This window comes from Dromaius novaehollandiae, chromosome 1 (assembly GCF_036370855.1).
Source record: "Dromaius novaehollandiae isolate bDroNov1 chromosome 1, bDroNov1.hap1, whole genome shotgun sequence".
Classification (NCBI taxonomy): Eukaryota; Metazoa; Chordata; class Aves; order Casuariiformes; family Dromaiidae; genus Dromaius; species Dromaius novaehollandiae.
Window position 1 is genome coordinate 41,422,501 of NC_088098.1, and position 23,833 is coordinate 41,446,333.

The window sequence follows — 23,833 nt, forward strand, 5'->3', positions numbered from 1 at the left end:
TTAAGTTGAACACCTGAAGGAAATCACAATATCTGCTGTGTGAGCAGGTTGAGGACTCTCTCCTCTATGGACTTCACAAATTACTACCCCAGATATTAGTGAAAAGAACACCACAAGATGCCATATCAAAATGATACCGTAGAGATGTTAGTATTTGATTTATATTACAAAAATTTGTTAGGAACAGCCCGAGGTATTTTTGCATGTTGCAGTTAAACACTGGCATTAGCAAACAGCATGTGCTGCTGAGCACCTTCTGCTCCCTCACGCTGTGTTACGCTGCCACAGTCATGGAGCGCTCACAGGGGCAGGCGGGCTGCAGAGAGAGGAAGATCAAGATCAACAGCAGCAAGCCGGACAGAATCACCCAAGCATAATGTCAGGTCGTTGCTACGCTTTTCCTATCACCAAACAAGCTTGCCAATGAGTCATGCAATAATCAGACAACCAAATTTTACTTTTATGCTGAGCAAATGTTAGGATTCCCAAAATGAATTGCTGCTAATTGTATCTTAGCTAAATTGAATGAAGGTTTCTAGAAGTCTGGACTCTTCATGAGCATAAGGAGTATTTAAAAATCAGTATTTAAAAACTGAAAATTTCTCTAGTATATATTTTGTGATGGAATGAAGCATTTAAAAATGTTAATTAGAACGAAATCCACAAGGAAAAAAATTTAGAATATACCCAGCCTCCCCTATTTCTCAAATCACTTCCAAAGCACTTTTGCAAGTGACTGGTTTCTGTGAAACAGAAATACAAAGCTAAATGTAACAATGTAAACGACATGTGTGCAGGTTAGTCATGTCTTTTAGCAGCTACTATATTATGGCCTACTATGATTACTACATGGACACACATGTATGAAAATGTATGTATGAAAAAATTAAAAAAGTTTAAAACACCCTTTTTTAGGGATGGTGACACAGTAAGTTGAAATTAGTGCAACTCATTAGAGTTTGTGTTATTACAGGACCTGGATTTTAATTAATGTAAAATATTTTATCTTTACTCTCTTTATTTGCAACAAGCTATTTTGCAAAAAAAAAAAAAAAAAAAAAAATCACGACAGGGTAGTAAAAGGGGGAAGGAAAGAATCAGAAGAAGGTGATGGAGAGAAGAGGTGTAGATAGCAAAATATAGGGAAAAAAGAATATAGAAGAAAAGGGATTTGCTGAAATGAGCCAGGGTTAGCTTAAGGGATTCCCTAGAGGAACAGGGCAACCCATGAGAAGACAATGCTCTTTCCAGGTTCAACTTAAAACTTCCCACCAGTACAGGCAAAACCGAATTTCCCTTCAGTCTATGTTTAGAGTGCACATTGTTCAGTGAATCTCCATCTCTGGTGCAAGCAAAGACGACAGGTAAAATAAACAGATAGGAGGTTGCAGATCATCTCTAAAACCAAACATATGCTTTTCTTCAGCACTTGCACAACAATGATGGAAGTCAATTTGCACCAACGATCAACTGGGGCAACCTTAAATAGAAGTGAGAAAAATAAAGTTACAGCCTAATTGCAGTTCATGTCCTGTGTCTCTCTTATTTGTACCTGCAAGACAGAAGAGGCAGCAGTGGGAACCTAAAATCTGAATGAGAAATATATGTAAAGTAAAAGTAGAAAGAAAAGGTAATAATCAGAATACTGATACAAAATGATAACAATAAAGATTTTCATTAGAATAATGAATATAAATGTAATAACTATTAGCCTATATAGTGTCTGAAAATACAGGTGCTAAATACTATCATCTATTGCTACTGTGCTATATGATAAAAGCTCTTACTTTGAAAGAAAAACATGGGAGTACATAAGAGATCATAATACTGAGGCAAAAATTATGCAATTTTAATGTAATTTTTTATGTAAATTACTGTAATTTGCATTAGTGAAACAATGAATTTGCCTTTACAGACTTTTAGGATACAGTTATACTTATTTTTATGAGTCTGATGCTTTCAGACTATAAGAACTCACATCATCATTTTTAACAAAGAAAATAGAGTGCCTGATTTAGTTTCAACACCTCTTAAAATGATGTAATCAAAAGGATCTCTAAGAAAATGAGCTAAAAAAGGAGTAGAAAGTATAGTTTCAAAGATATTCTTAGAGTTTTGTAACAGAATAAAATGGCAATTTAATCATAAAATTGAAGGGTAAAATTATGGTCTATGAATGTTATGAGACTGCAGTGGCTAATTGAAGAAGTTTTATAGACCATTCATTAACTAATTGAGACAATAAAAGGGGAATAAAATTGAATCTAGGTTAGCCACATTCCCTTTAAGTGCTTCAGCTCCTGAGGCATCGAGTAAAAGAAAGACGATGACACTGTCTTTATTACTGCTATTTTATTCATGAACATTGGGTTTCATTTTTCCTGTTCCCAAAAATGCTTGAAGTAAAATATTTCAGAGCAGCTTAAAGTAACATTTTAAGTTATATGCAAAATGTATACAGAGGTGTTGGATTTTTTTGTTATCGCGAAAAAAAATACTACCAGATTATCCATATAAGTATTTTAAAAGAATTTTTGTTTTAGTCACCGAACCAAACCCCAAATTTCCTCATAATCATATTGTGATTTAATAACTAAACCTTATGAACTTTCTCTACTTTTAAAGAATATAGATTGGCACAAAAATTATTTTCACTTTTAATTTAAACTGGTGTTATTTATCATTCCCATTAAATAATACGCTAGATTGCACTGATCTAAGTTCCAGCTTCAGAAAAGATTCTGTCTTTCTATTCTATCTTTCTAGATGCTATAGGGTGTTTTTTCTTTTCAAAATACACTTATATCCAGAGAAATAACTGTAATAGTTTCTATAAAGATCTCTTTGCATATGTTTTCAAAGTCACATGCAATGATTTTACAGAGAGAACCTGTCTGTCTTCCTGTCAGCAATGCTGCCCCAATCCATACACACGCACATGCTCTGCATTTTCTGTTTTGCCTCATGTATTAACAGGTTAAGCTGCCAACTAAATTCTTCACATGAAAATGTTTCTATTGTAATATATAAGGAAAAGTAAATTATTGTAGGCAAATACATAATCAACAGCAAAAGTTCATTAGGGGGCTTTGCTTAAGAATACTGGTAGGAGGATTGAGTCAGAACTCACAGATTTAAGTTTGGAGCAAGGTTTAAACCCTCGTATTTTGGCTAAGGCTTGGGAGTTTCTGGGTCCTAAAGAATGTAACTCCAGCACGTTCTCTCTCTGATATGTTTGAATGTCACGGTCTGCCCCTGCAGCTTGGCATAGAGCGGGAAATCAGGAGGTGTGTGTTTCCTGTGGAAACTGGCAAAAACTGTACGAGGTTGTTGCCAAGAAACAAAGAAACACATGGATGTGGGTCTAGAATAAAGAAAAAACTACTAGCTAGGCATAACTGAAAATGTAGAAGGTAGTTAGAAGGGGAGAGAGAGTTGGGAATGTCTACTCAGAACTTGATAGACTTGCCACTTTTATTTCTTGCTGATCTTAAGACTGAAGTAGTAGGTAATGCAAACAGTATCTTTATGCTGTAACCCAGGGAGATAAAAAGTTGGATTAAAAAGTATAAAAATATGGGTCTCAGAATTTAGAATGAAGTCTCTACTTAAAAGTAGTAGGAAGAGCTATTTAGGAGAATATTTTCACCTAGTGGTTATTGTTGCATTCCTCCAAACTATATATTCTGTAGCCTAAATCTTTTCACCTCCAATGTCTAGCTTGTTCCTCATTCTCAAGATACACTGGTGGAATTTATTAATTTTAGCTGCGAGGACTTCCAGCAAGGTCTTCACACATTATAACTTTCATTCCTTCATATTAGCTCTCCTGGAAATCTCTTAACAATTTTTCTTCTACATAACATAAGAAACTTAAGAGTGGATGATCTTTAAGGTTCTTGGTTTGCAAAGAAGATGCCTGTGTCAGAGATCAATCTGACTTAGGAGATGACTTGTAGTCGACTTCTTGTTTTTCATTTCAGTCTTTTGGTAAGTGACGATCATTGACTGTTAGGCTATCTTGGATTTTTCCTACTCTGATCTGTTTATTATATCTGATCCTCAGTAGGTATCAGTATACTGCAGTTTTAATAAACCAACCTTGCCTTGGTATTCAGTGGGCATAGTACTGAAATGAACAAAGTACTGTGCTAAAGAGTGTTATATGCATACTTACGAAGAACTTATGAAAAGTGAGATGACATTATAAATTTAGTTTATATGGTGGCTTTTTTATGTAAAGAAAGGCAAATGGAGATATGTCCTGTTTACCTTAGTTCAGTGGAGGAATGGGTTTATGTAGATTACTCAGTAGATAAAATTGTCTGAGCATGTACCTTAACTGCATCTCTGTGTCTTCAGAAGTTTGTGCTAGAAATAAACACAAAGTATTCTTTATTCTACATAAATAGTTTTAATTAACTTTCCTAAGTTTTCTTTAAACACTACGACAACTAGTATACATAGCAGCTACTGGTAATTTTTAAGCAGGTGTAGAAAAACTTCAGATTTGTAGTTGAGATGGCCTTCTAAACCTCAAGAATGCAATTTAATCTCGAAGTGCTTCTCCACCCATTAATACTATTTTTGTAGGAAAATATGCCATTTTGGACTGTTTAGAATGTGTAAGATTCATGGGAGAAAAAGCAGGTCTGGTCTATGTTCGCCATCACATTAATGGGGGAACATCACATTAACCATTCATTTCTGTGATTATCTCTTCTTGTCCCGGCGAGCTAGCATGTAGGTAGATGAAGCAGCTTCACCTCCTTGTAGGGATCTGTACCATACTTCCCTCTTTGGATTTCTGAAGTCTATTGCACCCTGGCTTTCAATGATGAAAGGGGAGGGAAAGACCCCCTTACAGGTTTTCTGTCATGTACATTGTTAGATTTTCTTCAGAAAGCAAATTAGCTAACCACAGAATGATGTTATTTGAGCAACTGCAGTGCTATGAGTTTAGTGAGAGAAGGACAACAGGAAGAGTTACCCAGAGCACTGAGAAAGGAAATATGCATATGAGAAAACACCCTTGGTGGTCAACCTCTCTGAGATCTATTCTGTATGTCCATTTCCAGCCCAACCTCTGTCTGGACTGGGACCACTCCATCTCTTTTCTCACCCCATTCCACAGCCCATAACGCCTCCTCTGTTCTCCTCTTCCATTCCTTGATCACTTCTGCCTTTGCCCCAGGCATCTCTACATGCAATTTATTTTATTCTGAAAAGTATTCTGCACGCTGTCTCAAAATTTTCAGAAGGCATCATCACAGATGATGTTCCCAAACACAATAGCATCTTTTGATCAAAGTAAAACACAGCAAATTTAAAGGTGGAATCTTGTCCTCACTCAGCTGAAAGGCAAATGACATTTACTTCAAGGATCACAATGGCTGCATCTAGACTAAACAGCAGACTCGCTGTGATTCACCCTGCAGCCTTGATCCCACCCTCATTCAGATCATATACAAGGCACACGTGGAAGATGGGTCGGTTATACCCTGGCTTTTGACATGATAAGAGAGAGGAAAATATGTGCAGGCTGTTTATGCACACCCTGGGGTGTTGGAAGGCTTCATGAGCCCCTTGTTTTAGAAACCACTTAAACAGAATGTACTTACCATGTTATATACAAAATCTGCTATTTTATCTGCTAATATATCTTGCAAAAGCAACTACTCACTTTCCTGCAGGACTATAGCGTGGAAGACACGTTAGTACTTAGATCCTTACAAGTCTGATGTACTTACTGTAAGGCTGGGATTTTGTTGCCTTCTTTATTCAAAAGACCTAAATATATATACATAAGTAAGTATATTCCTTCTGCTTTATACATACATAGTATCCATAAAAGGTCTTCTGTATACTTACTCTTGTGTTGTTTCTTTCAGCTTTCAGTTCTGAAATCTCCTCCTCTTTTTCAAGCAGCTGTTCCCTACATGCATTTAATTCTTTTGTCAGTGCAGCAAATTCCTAAGAAATAAAATTAAATATGAAGTTAGTCAAGATATAAGTACTAAAATAATTGAATCTATATACATTCTAGAGTTTTAGGGTTTAAATGATATTTTAAAATCATCAACACAAGTTAAAATAGCAAATATAAATATCAGCATCTATCAAAACATTCAAAATTATGCATTTTTCATTGAAAACATGGGCATATCTAATGAAAAGTATCTATGAAAAACACTGACTTATATTTATAAATTAAAGAAGGTTCAAGGCTTTAATCATAAATTTCCAACCAAAAAAAAAGAGGTTATCAGAATCGCAGCATGAAGAATAACAGAATTTGCCTATTTTATAGCAACAGAGACACCATGGTTCACATATAACAAGGTTCAATTCAACATATCCTCTGCTGCAACAATAGAGTACGGGAGAAAAAAGTTAAGGAATTCACAGATCAAAATCTGATTAATAAATAAAAATAAATAAATAAATAATATGTGCATTGTGTAAGTCAATACACTGAACTATTTTTACTTGACATTTGAATTAAATTATTAAATTACTATTAAATATTATTAAATTATTAAAGTGCATCTAGGCATTATATGAAAAGGCTGTGATGATGTCACAGCAATATTTATATTTGTTATTTTGGAGTGAGTTCCCTATAAAATAGGGACATAAAATGAGGCAGGATTTTAAATTATTTGCTATCTTAAGTTTAATGGCTGCAGCTAATGTGTTTTCTGAAAAACTGATCTTTCAGTTGTCAAACTTCCTATTAAAATACCCTGATTTTACTATTGCTCTATTACTCTTCCAAAAACATACATAAAAGTTCAACTACACAAATGGCAGTCAGAGATTTGCTATTCATTTCAATAAGAAAAAGGTTTCACTCCATATGTGCTTATTTTTGACAAGCATAACATTAAACAGCAGTGGTTAATTTTATCCATTACAGTGAAAAGATGCTACATCTCTCATGAAAAAAGTGAGGTAAAGGATGAAAAGCCTTTGAAATTTCTGATCATGTCTCAGAAAAAACATGTCTTGATGATGAGCACTGACACTTAACAAACATATATTTATTTAAATATTAAGATAATTTTAGTTTGACCAAAATAGTCAGTAGCCCTTGAGAGAACCCATAGGCAGCCAAGATTCAGCTGAAGTCATTCTTAATTCCCCCAAAAGAAAGCAGCAGTTTAAGGAAAAAAACACGTCCAGGAGTCTATTTTACCAGCCAGTAAGATAAAGCTGAAACTAAATCAATTCATTTAAGACAAAAGCTGGCAATGCTCTCAAAAGGGCTTGGTCTCCTGCCTCCCCTCAAGTCGCTGAAAGCAGCTTTTATCCAAATTATAGTGCTGTCCAGGCCTAACAGAGAAGTCTGGGTGACGTGAGAATTGAATGGAGTTAGATATAGCTCATTCTGTTTTAATCAAATTTATAAATACTTACTGGCTTATTGTATGACTGACAATACAAAAAGATATTCAGATTAGATTCCAAATACTACCCTGCCGATATGTAACTAAGTACTCTTTAACTTTTAAGTTTCTGAAATCTAATTCATTTTAAGCTTCCATACAGATTGCATGGTGATAATGAAGTGCTGTGCTGATATTCTCAGTGGACTTCATTTTAGAGATTAGCTACTGATACATGAGCCATCTAATGATGTTTTGTGCAATACCTCCTAGTCAGCCATTTCAGTTTACAACCCAAAAATTGAGCATTTGTAAGGCCACACAGCATACTAGGATGTCATATTGTTTAAATTATTTTTGAAAATCCTATCTAATTTTTAAAACTCTCCTCTCATTTTTCAAAAGTATTATAAAACTTCTGCCTGTAGATCTTACTCCAGGATTCAGAAACTCAGTGAAGCAATAACATTAAGCCAGGAATTTCATTTAGAAGACTCCTGTACTTTAGGATATAAATAATGTTACATACCAAATGAAAATACCATATTTAATAGTAACCCATCAATCTCTGGTCAGATTGGATGGGATCTTTGAAACAGGAAAACACATGCACACATATTCTTTCTTCATGTCTTCCTGAAGATAAACTTTACAGCACTACAGGGTGGAACTCTGCTGCTAATTCATGTACAGTTTGCAGGAGCTTATAATGCTTTCGAAATCTCATAAAATAAACTTTCTGTATAATAAAACTAGTATTTTATTATATAGATCATTTATTATTTTTCATTTCTCCGTATAACTCTTTCAATTGGATATAAATAGACTTCTGGTACAGGCTTGGGCATCTGCGTGGGAGACAGGTGGTGAGAGGGATAACAAGTATCATCTGGTGACTTACGGGTCCAGCTACTAACTACAGTAAGGCAAAGGCAGTCTGGGAACATGCTTTTGCTGGTTTGCTTGGAAACGGAGAAAGCCATGAGTTTATCAAATTGTTTATTCCTTGCTGTGCCAAGGCAAGCTTGTTGCAGCAGCACAGTCCCTAATGCTTTGATCAGTATAGTCTCAAATAATTAAGCAATGGAGTTTCTATTACTTTGTTGAACAACATGGAGCTTACTCTTTCCCTTGCTTAATAATAAATCATTCCTCAAAATTCTGCACACAGAGAGTCCTGTACTTAGCACTGTGTCTGCTTAGCCTCTAAATATCCTAGGCTTATATTCACAGCAACTATTAGTCTCCAGTTTGCCTGAGCTAAATGTATCTCCTGTATCTTAGCCCTTTTTATACGACTCACTGATTCAGCACCTGCACGTCTTATAATTATTCACTTGCTGCCGTGCTCTGAAATTTCCTCGCGTTGTTGACACATTTGCAGCACTGGCAGTCACTTCCTCGTACACCGGGAGCTAAAGTGACCAAATGACTCTTATCATCTGAAGTACTAGAGAATTTGCTCAGGAGTCAAGAGACTTCTCTGGACTTAATGGTGACAAGGAGAGATTTTTTTCTGGGTGTTTATACCATAAGTTTTTACAGAGAAAGTCTCACTGCTTAACTGAATTTTCCCTAGAGCTTTACAAATGATTATATCTGCCACGTCTGCTTTGACAAATTAATAATGGATAAAACCTCACAACTTGCTTTTCGATTCATGCTTTCAAAAGCTACAGGTAAAACTCATTTTAGATACACCCTTTCAGCCTAAGATACCCCTGAAATACGACAGTGTAATGCTCCAAAGAACATGTTTCTCCCACAGGTTAGAAGCAAAGCAAAGCATATTTTTGTTTTACTCAGTCAGGTCGTAACATGTGATGATAATGACCTCTGCTCTTGCAATTCCCTCCTATATATACAGGAAGCAAGGGAATACTGTCATCTGCAATTATTGTTTGCAGCAGAAATCTTGCATGGTCAGTCATACTTTGGGAGCCCTGAAGCCAGTATCTGTTGCATAACTAATATGATTGGACGGGCACAACTGCACTCTTCATACTTATGTAGAAGTTGTTTGGCTATTAAGCCAATTAAGAACCGAACAGGAATTAAAAATGTATGAAAATTACTCAGTTGATTCCACTATTTTTATACTATACTACGATATCAGGACACCAACTAAATTTTTTCATGATAAATGACACAAGAATGAGCAATTTTTTACCATCTGAATAGGCATAATCTTGGTGCCTATCTTATCGGCTGTTTCTCCGTTTGTCTTAATGCTGCAACACTCAGTCTGACTGAAAAAGAGCTGACTCAGAGTCACCGTTCTTCCTCTAGCCCGTGTGTATCTATGAAGAGGTGGCAGAAGTCTTGAGAACAAACAGAACTTCGTAGCCACCGCAAGGACCACGTGGCCTTACAAATCATCGAGTGCCCCGGTGAAGCAGCAAAGAGAGAGTCAGAGCGCAGCGGAAGGCCACGGGCAGCTGGGACTGGCTGCCAGTGCTGCCAGACGTGTTGGCAGCAGGACTGTGCAGGGCAGGGACACCACGGCTTTGCTCCCTTAAATCTCTGCCTCTGGGGGCAGGCTTAACCAATGCTTTCTTCGCTTATTGTTCCCATAAAAGGCCTACAGAGGTTGTTTTCTTATGGCCTAATATGCAGCAAACCTATACATCTAGCCTCCAAGCCGAGGTTACACCACAGACACTATGAGAGCTCTGCTGCTCAGCACGTGAATACAGTCCAGGGCAGGATGAGATGAACCCAAATGAAAATGCAAGCTGCCTCTCACTGTCCCCACGAAGAAAGAAAGAAACTTTGTAAGATTAAAAAGCCCATCAAGTCCAGTTTCAGAGACATTTTAAGATACACTTTTCCTCTCTCAGAGGAGTTCTGAATCTCCTCAATTTCCTTCTTTGAACCACAGTTCATTTCAGAAATGAATGAATGAACTAATCTTTACATGGAGAAAGACTGGTAGGGCTTTATCTTTTTTATAGTACATTCAACACAAGCTAAGTAGAGAGATTTGCTTCCCTACAAGTTTAGATGTAAGTCATTTAACATGAGAAATGACCATCTACTACAATTCCCCAGGAGTTGTAACCTTTCATTCATTATGTTTTCATCCAATTCAATTTTGTAAAATTGTATCTTCTTTCTATTCTTATTATTCCTTCATTGGAAATATTAAAATTAAGTCTCCATGCTTTTTCAGTGACCAAGGATTTATTTCAGCAATTTTGCACTATCAATGTATGGATTTCATCCCTGTTGACTCCTACTAACAGGACAAAACCTTACTAACCTCTGGATGTAGTTCACAGTTTATCTTCTTACTATAGAAGACCAGTAGAAATATTGCTTGATTCTACATAGGTTGAAAGCGAGAGTTCAATTTTTGGGTTTAGTGTCAATCTTGTGAAATGTTTAATGTTACATTTCTGCTCAAAATGTTTGGTATAGTGACAGTTCATCTGCACATCTGAGTTTCAGGTTGCAAAACATGTGCCCTAAAATATTGTATTGTAAGAAGATCCAAGTAAAAAAGAGGAAATCTTATTTGGATCTTGGGACTAAAATTTTGGTCTTTTCAAACTCAAAAAAAGTCACACTTTCAGAATAGTTTCTGAATTGTTCTCTTGAAAATATTAATACATATATTTGCAGTATGATGCTGTTTTTATGCAGAGTTTCCTGTACTTCTCCATAAATAAATAAATAAAAGAAAGTTGGGTCTCCCTTTCCCCCTTTTATAGGCAGCAAGCATTTTTTTTTACCACTTCAAGAAAGTCTGCCAATAGTAGTAAATCATGTAAAAAAAAAAAACATAATGTGGTTGTGGCCTCTAACTTAAACACAGAGTTACATTATGTTTGACTTACACCATGCTTTCAGATATTAAATAAGGTGCTCTTCTTCAGGTGGGATCTTAATGACATTATTTACTCAGTGACTGAACATGCTTCAAACTACCAAGGAATTACCCATGTTGGTTTGGGTTATTTATTGCCCTGCTGGATACCTAGCATGTGGAAAGTGTGATTAAATGTGACAATGTGAGAGTTCATGAATCCAGAGGGAAAAAAAAAGAGCATGAGATTTCTGTTACATAAGAGAGAAAGCTAACTCAGTAACACAGTGGACTTGTGACCACACACTTAGCATCCTATTTTTTTTCAGAAATGTGGGCATTAATTGAAATTCTGAAACATGCAGACATTCACCCACACACCAGCCTACAGTCAATACTCCTTGGAAGAGAAAAAAAAAGAAAAAACTTTTCAGAATCTGAAAGCCAATGTTAACTTATCTACAAACATGAATATTCCTAATACACTGATTCGATGGAAAGTGGGAGAAGTGGGGAACTACTTGATAGATTATCCACCAAAGAGCAATCCCTTCTTTAAATACTTCCTTGAATCTACATCAAATTTTGAACAAGCCTTGCAAATATTTGCTACTTCAACAATTCCTTTCTGGGTGGGAAAAATCCTCTCAAACTAGTCTGTGGATGGTCTCCTATTGTGAATGAATAATTCACCAAAGAAGACCAGATGTAATTGTTTTTTTCTGAACAAAAATAAAATGCTCCAAATTCTCTTTCAGTACCTGAAAAAAAGATATTTTGCTTCCAGAAGATACTGGAAAAGAATAATAAAGGAGAACTAAGCATTATATAAAATGTATATATCTGATTAAGGCCATTGAACATACTGAATGAGCTTAGATATATGTATTTTGGTTTAGCTTTGTGGCATATGTAACTCATTATTTTATAGAAATGTCTTCCAATTTCAACAGCTGTATCACGTTACTTTCACTATTTTTTAAAAGAACAAGTGTCAATCCAAATTGTATGTCAAAAGCCAACAAAAAAGAAACTTTAAATAATATCTGAGGCCCTTGGTATATTTGTCACACATGCACACAAAAAAGTATACAAATCACTTATATCAACACTGGCCTAATATTAAAAAACTTGCATGTCAAATGTATTCATCATGTGGTTTGAGGGATGACAGTGACCCTTTGATATCACTCTTCTCAGAAATTAGATTGCTTATCTAACCAGCGTGCTTTCTTCTTGCAAAATGACCTGCGCTGCAGATCCTTGGTGCACACAGTCACACTGAAAAACGCTCAGTGGTTCCATCAAGACTGACAGTTTTCAAGACGAGATCAACTTCAAATAGCATATTGCTATTTTGACAAGTTCACTATATATCCCACAGTAGTCATTACTGAACAACAAAACAGTTTACCAGCTACCAGTATTTGATAATGCATGTTTTTGATCAAGGATGAAAAGAACGAAGGAGAAAGAATATATTGCAAGGGAATGTGTAAAGGAAATAAAAACCCTATCAAAGATACCTATCTTCTTTTGATAACTGCCAACTGTATAACTAACTGCCAACTGTATAACTGGTTAGCACACAAGGCTTTTGACTCTTTTTGCTCTCAAGGTCTCTGCATTGACCCCTACGATCAGCATATCACATAACAGTCTAGGCAGCGTGGAGGACGGCAGCTAAAGCTATCACATTTCCTAAGTAGCCAGCAACAAGCGGTGCAGATGGCGATGACCACTGCTTTGGCCCACAGCATAGCACTTTTAGATAAAGTTAAAAGTAATAGCGAGAACAGTACCACTGCCAGGACTCAGAGTGGATACTGCCTAATATAGCTATAGCACACATGCTATAATACATGTGCCATATAAATTCCTACAGATTTATGAAACCCAAGTTAATTTTTCTAACAATGCAGGTTTTATCGCAATGGCTCAACTTACTGCAATGATTTTCTCACTCTGAATAATTTCAGGAAGAAAGCCGACCCTACACAGAGAAGACACACGCAAACCTGCCATGATGGATTTCACTTAACTCTAGGGAAATAACAATATTAATTTAATTCACATGTTTTTAGAAACACTGCTAGAAGGTAGTACAGCCACAAGTAATTACCCAGGTCTAACTTTCTAATTAGCACAGAACAGCTGAACACAAACCTGTGTTCCTCATTTCATTAGGGTCCAAATTAGCCTGCAAAATGGTCATGTAAAAACTTAAATTCTATATGATGCCACGTAAAAGGTGTTCAAAACACTCACTTTTATCGCCTAAGAATTTAAAAGAAAAAATGCTCTTTTCTTGGAGTTTGTTCTTTTAAAAAGAGTTCCAACCCCTAGAAACAGCTACATGCTAAATTTTAGCTAAACATCATTTAATGGATTCATGAGCTGAGCACATATTTTTCAGCTCAACATCTCTTTCTACGATATGTAAACTCATCTACCATAAGTAATGAGTTTTAACTTCTGGGAGCTGAGTTATAGTCATGGAAAAGAGCTGTATGAATGAAACTCTTAATGTGACATATACTAGCTGTAGAAGGCTCCAGCAGTTTCCACCAGCTCCAAAAACAGGGAGAAATGTTCACGCTTCTATTTTCTGACAATCAATTGCTCTTCAGTGTAAAACTGCTGAATGAGGTATGCAAGCTGCTGTTCCAGCAATTTTTCCCACTGTCCTATATTTTTAAATAAACTGCAACTGGTACCTGTTGCGTATCGACCTCTACATGAAGTCAATGCTTCCTGAAGAATAATACCCCAGTGGGTATTGCTCAAAAAAACAAAACTAGGCTTCACATTTACATTAATAGTAGAACAGAAGGACTAAGGAAAAAGGCATGGTATCACAGGCCACACCTCTTTACTTTTTTACCTAAAATTTCTTATGCTCTGTGAGATTTTCAGATTATGATAGCAGATGTGAGCTTCACAAAGCTTGAAAACAAATAAATTCCACATTCCTTATTTGTCATCATCAGCATCTAGCTACAAAGCTTGAGGCTGCAAAGGACTTGACAGCCTCCACCTACAATAAAGTAAATGTTAAAGGTTATAGTAATATAGCCTACATTTTTAATGCTTTTTTGGGTGTTAGGATGTGGTAATTCCAATTATACCAAACTACAGAGTCATTCTCCCCAGTTTATGAACAGGAATAAAATTAAAGGTTTTTTTCCCCTAAAGAGGAACAAATGGAAAATTTAAGGTTCTCTTGTTTTGCAGTTGTTTATGTTAACCAGACTGGTTGAATTTAAAATTGTTTTCACAGGGAAGAATAGCATACTCTGCTACTTTGAAAATAACAACACTTAGGTCTTAAGTGCTTTGCTCCAGACTGATGGGAATACTGCTGCACAGAGCTGCAGCATATAACTGAATTAAGCAGCTGTTGGATTATTACTGAAATCGGATGGGAAAAAACACCACTCATAAACGTTTCTAAATATAATAAAGCAGAATTTGTAATTCAGGTGGGGGACTTATAAACAGCTCATAATAATATAGATAATGTGGGATGAAAACAAAGGCTGGCTTACAATGGGTTTTAATTATTTATATTTAAAAATATTCTAGTATACATGCCATACTGTATTTTCTAGAAGCATTACTCATGTCAGACACCATGACATCATACTTTTCAGAAGTGGGATGAAAAGTGTTGGTAGTTGGGGCTGTAATGAATTTTTAAAGTCACACTACTCTAGTGTGGAAGTGAATAAACTATATAAATAAAGGAAAATGTGCCATCAACTTTTTTTTTTCCTTTAAATAACAATAAATGCCTTTGTTTCACTGATACTCATATTCACTGATTCTAAAAATACACAAATACTTTGCAGATATTGTTATTTTGTAGATATTAAAGGACAGAAAAAGTGTATTTGTTTATTTCCAAGTGATACCTTTTCATATAAGAGATATTTATAACAGTATGCCTTGATTAATTAAATACTGTACTCCATCAAAACTGATGACAGTTTATTATTCTGCAGTTAGAAATTCATCATCTACACAAAAAAGAAAAAGAGCAAAATATGGTCTAAAACTACAGACTCTGACTGCTTTATGACATAATTTTATATATGAGTGAAGACAAAGGAAAATTGGATTAATTTTATTCTAATCGATGAAAAGTGTATTTTTCCAGATCTTTGAATAAGAAATATGTGAAATGGCCACAGAGCAGTATCATAAGCAAAGAATAAACTTCTTTGCTCAACTATAAGACTACAACTTCCCATTCCTAGTACTGTTTTATTTTATACTTATGATCCTACAAATTTTTGCAAAATTAAACAGAAAATTATAAAAGAAATCTCTCACAAATTATTGAAGCACTTTATAGACTGTACAATGGCTTCAACACGTACACATGTACATACAACTCTCATTAGTAGGCAGATTGAGGTCAGTACATGGCCCTGAGAAATAACCTAATATAAATCCTGACACGGAGGATATATGAAGGGTGACTGTAAGATGCAAAACATACTCGCCAGTAAACAGAACAGCCTTTGTCTTATAATGCTGGTAAGGAATGTACAGCTTATTTTGGTGTCAATTCCAATTTACAAGTCTGTGACTTTTAGCATGCCTGACTCTCTTTTCAAGAGACTGACTTCTCTAGCTTCGACTTCTTTCTTTGTGCAGCATCTTTTTGTTTTCTTCCATGCAAACTTGACGAAATAGAGCACGACCGTTCCTTCTCCCTCGTTTTGTGGAGCACATATTATTCTGACACTGGTATCTTTCCCTTCTTCCTCAGTATTGTCTCTGGGTAAATCTTACCCATGATCACTAATTCAGCTATTAATAATAGCCCAATAAATCTACTATTCTGATTCAGAACATATCCTTCCTTCCACAGAAAAATCTTTTTTTCCTCTCTCAGAACTTGAAACAGCACATGAAATAATTGACATTAAATTGTTCAACATTTTAAATATATTTAAAAATAAAAAATGCAATTTGGTTTTATTTTCTTCTCATCACTTTATACAATCAAATGAAAAATATCTGATATTGTGGATGTTTTCCACCGATTCACCTCTTTTTTCCATGAATTTGGGTGATGTGTAAAAATGATTAGAAAAGGAGAGAGAAAATGTAAATGTGTAAATGTGTTTTAAATAACCCCTGCCAAAACTTCAAAATATTATACATGTTTTATTTTAACAAAAACTCACTCATTTAAAAAGTTAATTTTTTTCTTCTCCTTATAAGAAAAACAAAGCCAAGGAAAAAACAGAACCAAGCCTATTAACTGACCTCATGTAACACTTGAGCTCTTCACATAACTGTATTTCACCCTTCCCCCGGCAAGCATAGGTGCTACAATCCTCCACCCGGTGTGAATGATGCTTCAGTATGCAAATACCCAAATTTAGGTTTTCTGGATGGAAATTATCTCACCAAATTTGAGAGGTATGTTGTATTATTAAAGTCACTATCTGAGCTGGTCACCCAAGGCCAGCAAAGGGAAGAAAGGTACTTTCAGCATGTGATTGATCTGAAATGCTATAGCTATCTGTTTTGGATTGGAAAGAACTACACCTTAGAAATCTTTATTTTTCCATAGAGGGTTTTTATAAATGGATGTGAGATAACTACCTCATCCGCAGTATAGATGTCTACTTTTGGTCAGATCAGTCCCAGCCTAACTACGGCCTATTTGAGAGAAGTAAAGAAAATTCCCACCTTTAGATACCTTGGATCACTTTATGGTTGATAACACTGATGGCAATCACCTCCCCCTGCCAAGTGTGCTGTGTTATATAAAGAACAGGTAGTAATTATCCCACTCTCCTAGGTGCTAGCATTCAGCTGCAGGTGTATGGGGTGGTTTGGCCACTACCCCTGGGGAAGACGCCAAGACAAGCGTCAGCAGTCAGGATGAGTATCTGGTTGTCCGGGGCAGGGGGGTGGGGTGGGGGGTGGTACCACGAGAGATCAGGGAGAGGGTGTTTGTAAGATGGTTTAAAAGGGCAGATTTGACTGCCTGTATTCTCTAGAAAAGAGAAGTTGAATGAGTAACAGTGATCCAATAAGCAAAAGGTTTTTGGTATAAAGATACAAGTGATTAATCTTTGTGTGCAAGGAGAGTTGAGCATAAATAGTCAGATTAAACTGCAGCTCAGGCAGTTCAGGTGGCTACTAGGAAAACCCTTTATAAACAAAGCTAAGTATAAACAGTAAAACTGGTTATACAGGAAGTTTACAGGACCTCCTTCATTTTTAGTGACAATTTAAAGAAATATCTGTGAGGGTTTTCAGTCTCGTTTCAGAGAGTGAGGATGGAATAGATGACATTTTGAAGCCATTTACAAGTCCATGATAATTTATCCATATATAAAGTTTCACTATTGTGAATTCTACTTTACTTGTTATTGGTAGATCCCTAAATTTAGATGACTACATTATATACTGACTTCTATGATGCAAATTACCTTTACACATAGATCTTTCTTGGTGTCTCTACTGGAGTTAACTTAAGATAGGGATTACACTGATCTGCTTTCTATTTGATGAGAAATGTAAGATATAAGCATTCTGCTTTGTCAGAACACTTTGCTGATACTTACACTGAAAACAAATGATTATTTCTTCTGCTATTGACTTGACCTTCCAGTTACCTTAAACAGTTATCTAGTATTGACAATGCACAAATGTGTACCTAAAGAAGCACTGCTCATTTTGCTGTTTCCAGTAATTTGTAGTAGAACCTTTGGGGTTTTGTATACAATAGAAATATAATTAAAATTCACTAAAGCCTTGTTTTACTTAGGGCAATTGTTAACAATGATCTTTCTTTTGGTCTGTACCATTACAATGGACTTTTAAAACTTCAATAGAGAAAACAAGATAATTAGTTGCAGACTTCTGCAGATGTTTTCCATCAAGAAGTATGATGAATTGGTAATTACTGACATAGGCATTGTACTGAGGGAAAAAAAAAAACAGTATACTTACAGATGCCAAGAACACCAAATTAAGAAATAGTATCTTCTATATCAGAAATGGCACAACCGCTAAAGAAGATCTGACTAGCCTCTATGCCTTACATATTAGAGACAGGAATAAAAAAATATCTTACAATGATGCCAACATATCAGACAGTGTCATCCATATCCTGTCATCCTTTATTAAAGACTTCTAAAGCTTTTAAAAAATATATAAGATAATTGAAGTGGTCTGTTGACTCTGAATATGTAGTGAGTAAACCTATTTTTCCTCTCTAAAGATGTTAATGATGTCCTCAGATTTATAATGAGAAATAACAAAAATGTTTGCTATCCTAAATGATTTCATTCATTTCAAGTCAGCAAAAATAATAAAACCAGTTCTTCAGACTACAGAAAAATGGGATACTAAAGTAGGAATTGATGAAAAGATATCTTTGCTGATGTCCGTTGATGTTCTGTGTTCATGAAAGGAAAAAACAATTTATAAATTGTACCTTCCATACATACAGCACTCACTGGATATAAGAAATCGTTCAACATACAAGAAAACACACTGCTTATCAAGAGCTCTGCAAGACTCTGGTGATTGCATTCAGGAAATTAGAAATTTACATCAAAACAAGGCCCCATTAGCTATAAATTTTTGAGCCGTCCAATGGACAGGTGGCCCAGAAGATCATTCTGATCAGACTCGAGCATGTATGAGTCCCTCTTTGTCCACATCTTGTTATTTAGTCCTTCAGTCATGAGTGGTGCATATGCAATGCCCGAGAACAGGATGACTGGCATCAGGACAGTACCCCAAAATTGGTACCCAGTCCTCATCTTCTAAAAAGTGATGTGGTATCTGTTCTGGTGACATATGTATGCACATTCCTGTTTTCTGTTGAACATCAGGTCAGAACTACTCCAGTGTGTCTGTGATCACCTCACATAAATGTTACACAATGTATGAACTAGGTGCAAGTTTTGCTAACTTAACTGTATAACCTAGGCAACTCCACTTATTATTACTAATATTATTTCTCCTACATGAAATTGATAAAGAGCAAAATTCAGAAATAGGTAAACTCTTTTTTTTAAAAAAAAAGTTTATCATTTTTTACTACAAGCAGACATCACATGGCCTGAAGTATGTTTTTCTTCTCTTCCTGAAGCTCCTTTTGATACCTAATATTCACCACTTCCCCCCTTCAGAAGCAGTTGGGCTTGTTTGAAGTGTAATTGTTACTTTGAAAACTAAATCAGGAGATTTGCTGATCCAGATTTAGCATCTAAATGAAAGTTACACTTCAAACAAGCCCCGCTGCCTTTGAGGTGCTGGAGAGCACACTCTTCCTGCTTGGAGTTCATTAGTCTACCACATTACTACCAGCTGAATACTACATCTGTCTCATTATCTCCAAGTAACAAAATAAACATAGACTATAATGTTCAGGACAGTACATACACAATGACTTTGAGCTCTCCTATTCGGAAAAACTCAGTTCAAGTTTAGAAACCACAGCTATCACCACAAGTTCTCCAAGAGTCATATAAAAGGGAGAAGAAATAAAAATTACCTTTCTAAGGTAATCATTTAGTGAAATACATGCCTACTCACAAAGACACTCATACAGGCTATTAAATACTTTCATCAGTTATGTTTTAATCCCATGACCTCATTACTTCATGATTTAGACTATATCTTAGCCCTTCTTTCTCACTCTAAATTTACAGTGGTTAATGTGAAGAGAACATGGAAAACATGATTTTAATAATTCAGATTTTCACAAATCAAGATGTATCGGCAACATAAACAAACCATATTTACATTATGCCTCCTACGTGAAATAGAATGCATAGCGATTCATTTTCGTCCTGTCAGTAGATGCATGTCTATCAGATGCACTGTATGGACATACTTTACAAGCTTCTTCTTTGTACTTTACTGTATAATATTCAGTTATGATTTATATTTCTGCAACATGGTCTGTCCCCTGAGGTTCAGAAATAATAATACAAAAAAGCTAGCTAAAGTGTGTAAAAGAGTGTATTTTAAATATGTATATTTTCCCTGAGTATGTTTCTTTACAGGATATTTCCAGATCAAGGCCCTTGTAAAAATGACAAGCAAAAACAAATCCAAACAAAGGCAAACACTACCAATCCAACAGAAATGCAAACAGCTGCTTCTGAGCATGCTCATAATTGTTAGCTGTGGTGAAATGCAGTCGTTCTACAACCTTGTAAGTCTTCCTAAAGTTGTTTCTTTAACTCTTTTACTATCATGCAATACTGCTAAATGAGACAACATCCTATCTTTCTTAAATTGGATGTTTATATTTCTGACGGCAACCCCAAGGCAGAAACCACAACATTCAGTTAGACGTGCTGAAGCTCAGGGCCCTGTGGCAGCTCACAGCCCTTCTAAACCTTTTGGATCCTCCTTTTACACAGGTGCCCATCTTCCTGAAGGTGTAAAGAAATCAAATTGAATGCAAAAACCTCAAAGAATTTGGCTTCTAAAAAGTCAGTCCCTAGGACTGAAGTGACCTGACCCATCAATTCTTTGAGGCCATCTCATAATTGGAAACCCTATTAATTTAGGAGTCAAATCTTCAGCTGAGCAGAAAGAGAGCCACAGTTAGATCATGTGAGCTCATGAGCAGACCTTGGCTGTGAGCTCTTTCCTCTGTCTCCAGCTGGGACGACCAACTCTGGTACCTCTCCCCATCTAGCAACGTTGGAGATCTTGATGTCACAACATAATGCTCAGTGTTGGCATTCAAAAATGAGATTAAGATTGTTAGGTTTCAGTGCCACCGAAGTATCCATGATGGCAGTCCTATATAATGTTGCGTGCTTGCCCTGTAGACTGAACAGAATAGCTAATAGCAATGAATAACAATGTGCTCAAACAGGATATTCTGTCAGGTCTCTGAAGGTGTCTAATGCTTTCTCTGATGGGAAACCAGGCAAAAGGAGGAGATTTAATTTGTAAAGAATGATCTGGAAGTGTTTCCTCAATAACACAGAAAGCAAATAAAAGAACCTTCCTTCACCCATCAACTGCTGGGCATATCTGGGGGAAAAAAAACGGTCATCATGTGAGCAAGCTAAGAAAAAAAGTGATGAGGACCTAAAGAAATTAGAAGTACACAAACAAAGAAGGAAAGAAGGATATGGCACAATTTCACACAAGATGTGAACAATATATAGCTATATCAGCTAATGTTAGTTGGAGAGATTCTTGCAGTCAAGTGGATACTAAAAACCTAAAAAGCAGAGCAAAATTTAACAGATGAGAATCTTTCCAGAAGATAATTTCTTTTACCAGTTTAAAGTGGGTAAAACTGAACAGTTGCTTGTTTACATATATTACCAACCAAGAGATCTACAATAGACTTTTAATGTTAAACATTTATTTTCTAGTTCCTCAGAAGGGAAACTCTCTAATAATTGTACAGAAAGATTCTAGTCAAGAAATGGCATTTAGTATTTTTGACATGCAGAAAAGTATATGATGAATTAATGCTACAGCATTGTATCATGCTATTCATATATAAATTTCCTAGTAGTAAGAGAGATTTTTTTAAACAGGAAAATATAAATTCTGCAGAAAACAGTATCTCACTTGTTCCCCATTCACTAAGGAATGGATGTGCTTTACTGTTGGTAAAAAGAGCAATAGAACTTAGTTTAAGTGTGAAGATTAATAATAACTACAGCAGTCATACTATACTACACTTTGTATTCTTTGATTTAGAGACATGCAGTCCTCTCAGTCTGAAGCCCTGACTTCTCTGCCTTCCCCAAAAGCTAACAGTCTGGAATATATTTAGTATATAGCCACCGCATATTAACTTACAAAAAACCTTGAATATATCTCTTTCAGCAAACATCTAGTTTAGCACTTCCATATTGGCATGGTTTAACAAAGTCTGTCGGGAGGAGGTTAAAAATGTGAAACTTCCAGGCATCAGAAATGAACCAGAAGATGACTCAAGGGATTATTGTTACATGCCAACGTCTCCATCCCAGCTGCTTGTGAAAGCTAACCAAGAAGTGGCTGTGCAACCAGTCTGTGGATCCATGTTCAGCTCTCTCGCGGATACCGTAGCTGTCCCACAGATTGTCTGCGGGTAACCTGACAGGCAAAATCCCTGGTTGTGTGTGAAATTTCTTAATGGTTTAGAAAGGTAATGCCTTAGTGTAGTATGCTCTGGGCAATGGACCCCATCTGCACCTGAACAATCAGCTTTCCTATCGGGATGGGTAGAAAATCTGGAAGCAGACACACATGCCCTTCTCCATCTGAAAATCATCTGAAAGGCTAGCTGCCTGCATTATATTTAGCGATATATTTAACATCACATATTAATTTACTAAAAGTCTTGATGATATCTATGTAGGCAGACATCTATTTTAGCACTACTGCAATGGAAGAAGATCAGTACAAATGTGGAACTGAAGGTGGACACCTCAAGGCATCTCTTTTCATTCTCATCTCTTGATTGATTCAAAACTGGTTTTCAATAAGCTGTAAAGCTGTGTGTTTCTCTAACATTTCCACTTTCAGCCTGTAGTTATTCAAATTTTTTATTACCGACCTTGTGAATAAACCACTGAGCTACAGTATAAGCTAATATAATATCTTAAAGTGAAAAATATATGACTGTAATTTAATAGTGTATACGTTAATAAAGCAATATATTTTAATGAAGGAGAGAGCAAAAGGACATTTAAGAGAGGTACAATTCCTTCTTTAAATTTTGGAGAGTTATTTTTCAACTGCATCCAGTAGCCAAAAATAACAAGATTAAATGAGTTAAAATACAGTGACAACATTTCAGTGTTCAGCACCAGTTTTAGACCTTTCAGAAAAAAGCCCAAATACTGCAATCAAATCAAAAGCCTTTCTCAACAGGAAAGAATAAAATATGAGAACTGAACTAGGTCACTTTGCAAAATTAAAAGGGATAAGAACAGCTATTCTTTTTTTTTGCATTGTATATACATAGACATACAAGCCTGTATCTGCTGAAACAGAAATATTTGAAAATATTCTCCCCCTCTTACCATGCTGAGCTTTACATAAAGTTACATGCTCTGTTTTGCCTCAGGACACCTATTCAGTTTGATTTGCTCTTTTTCTACAAAATATGTAGTTATTTAAAAAACTTTATTTGCTTGTTATTAGATAATATCAAACTGTATGATCATATATGCATGCAATCTTTACTAGATCTAGAAACAACAAACCATTTGCATAACAAGTTATACATATCAATTTTTAGGTATAAATAAGAGGTTTTTTGTCTTTATCCTCTAAAGGTCTTCTCTGTAATAACTAGATAGTTTTTCATAGACATCTTTTTAAAACATTTAAAAAACAATCTTTGTTTTGTTTTCAGAAAACTAACTATGCAGTAAGCAGAATTCATCTTTCCTGTGTACAGCTGATTTCACTATTGTACTTCTGTTTGTCTTTTGATGAAATTGCCCTATCGTGACTTCCAAATTGCAAATAAATGTGGCCAAAACTCTCTCCTTTGTACTTGTTAAGGAAAGAGGCAGATGCATCTGCAAACTGTTTAACTTGCTCTTTTTTTTCTGCCAAGAATATAGCTAATATAATAGCTAAAATTTGCTACATCACTTATTCAGAAAACTCAGCAATT

General features: G+C 35.7%; 1 protein-coding gene across 12 annotated transcripts in view; it reads right to left on the reverse strand.

The window, feature by feature from the left end:
• PPFIA2 (PTPRF interacting protein alpha 2) overlaps window positions 1-23,833 on the reverse strand; it is a 351,928-nt gene that overhangs the window by 135,707 nt on the left and 192,388 nt on the right. For all 12 annotated transcript variants that reach the window (XM_064509618.1, XM_064509631.1, XM_064509622.1 and 9 more), the window contains one exon: window positions 5,872-5,973. In XM_064509618.1, the coding sequence (XP_064365688.1) occupies window positions 5,872-5,973 (102 nt within the window). The remainder of the gene's footprint in view (window positions 1-5,871; window positions 5,974-23,833) is intronic.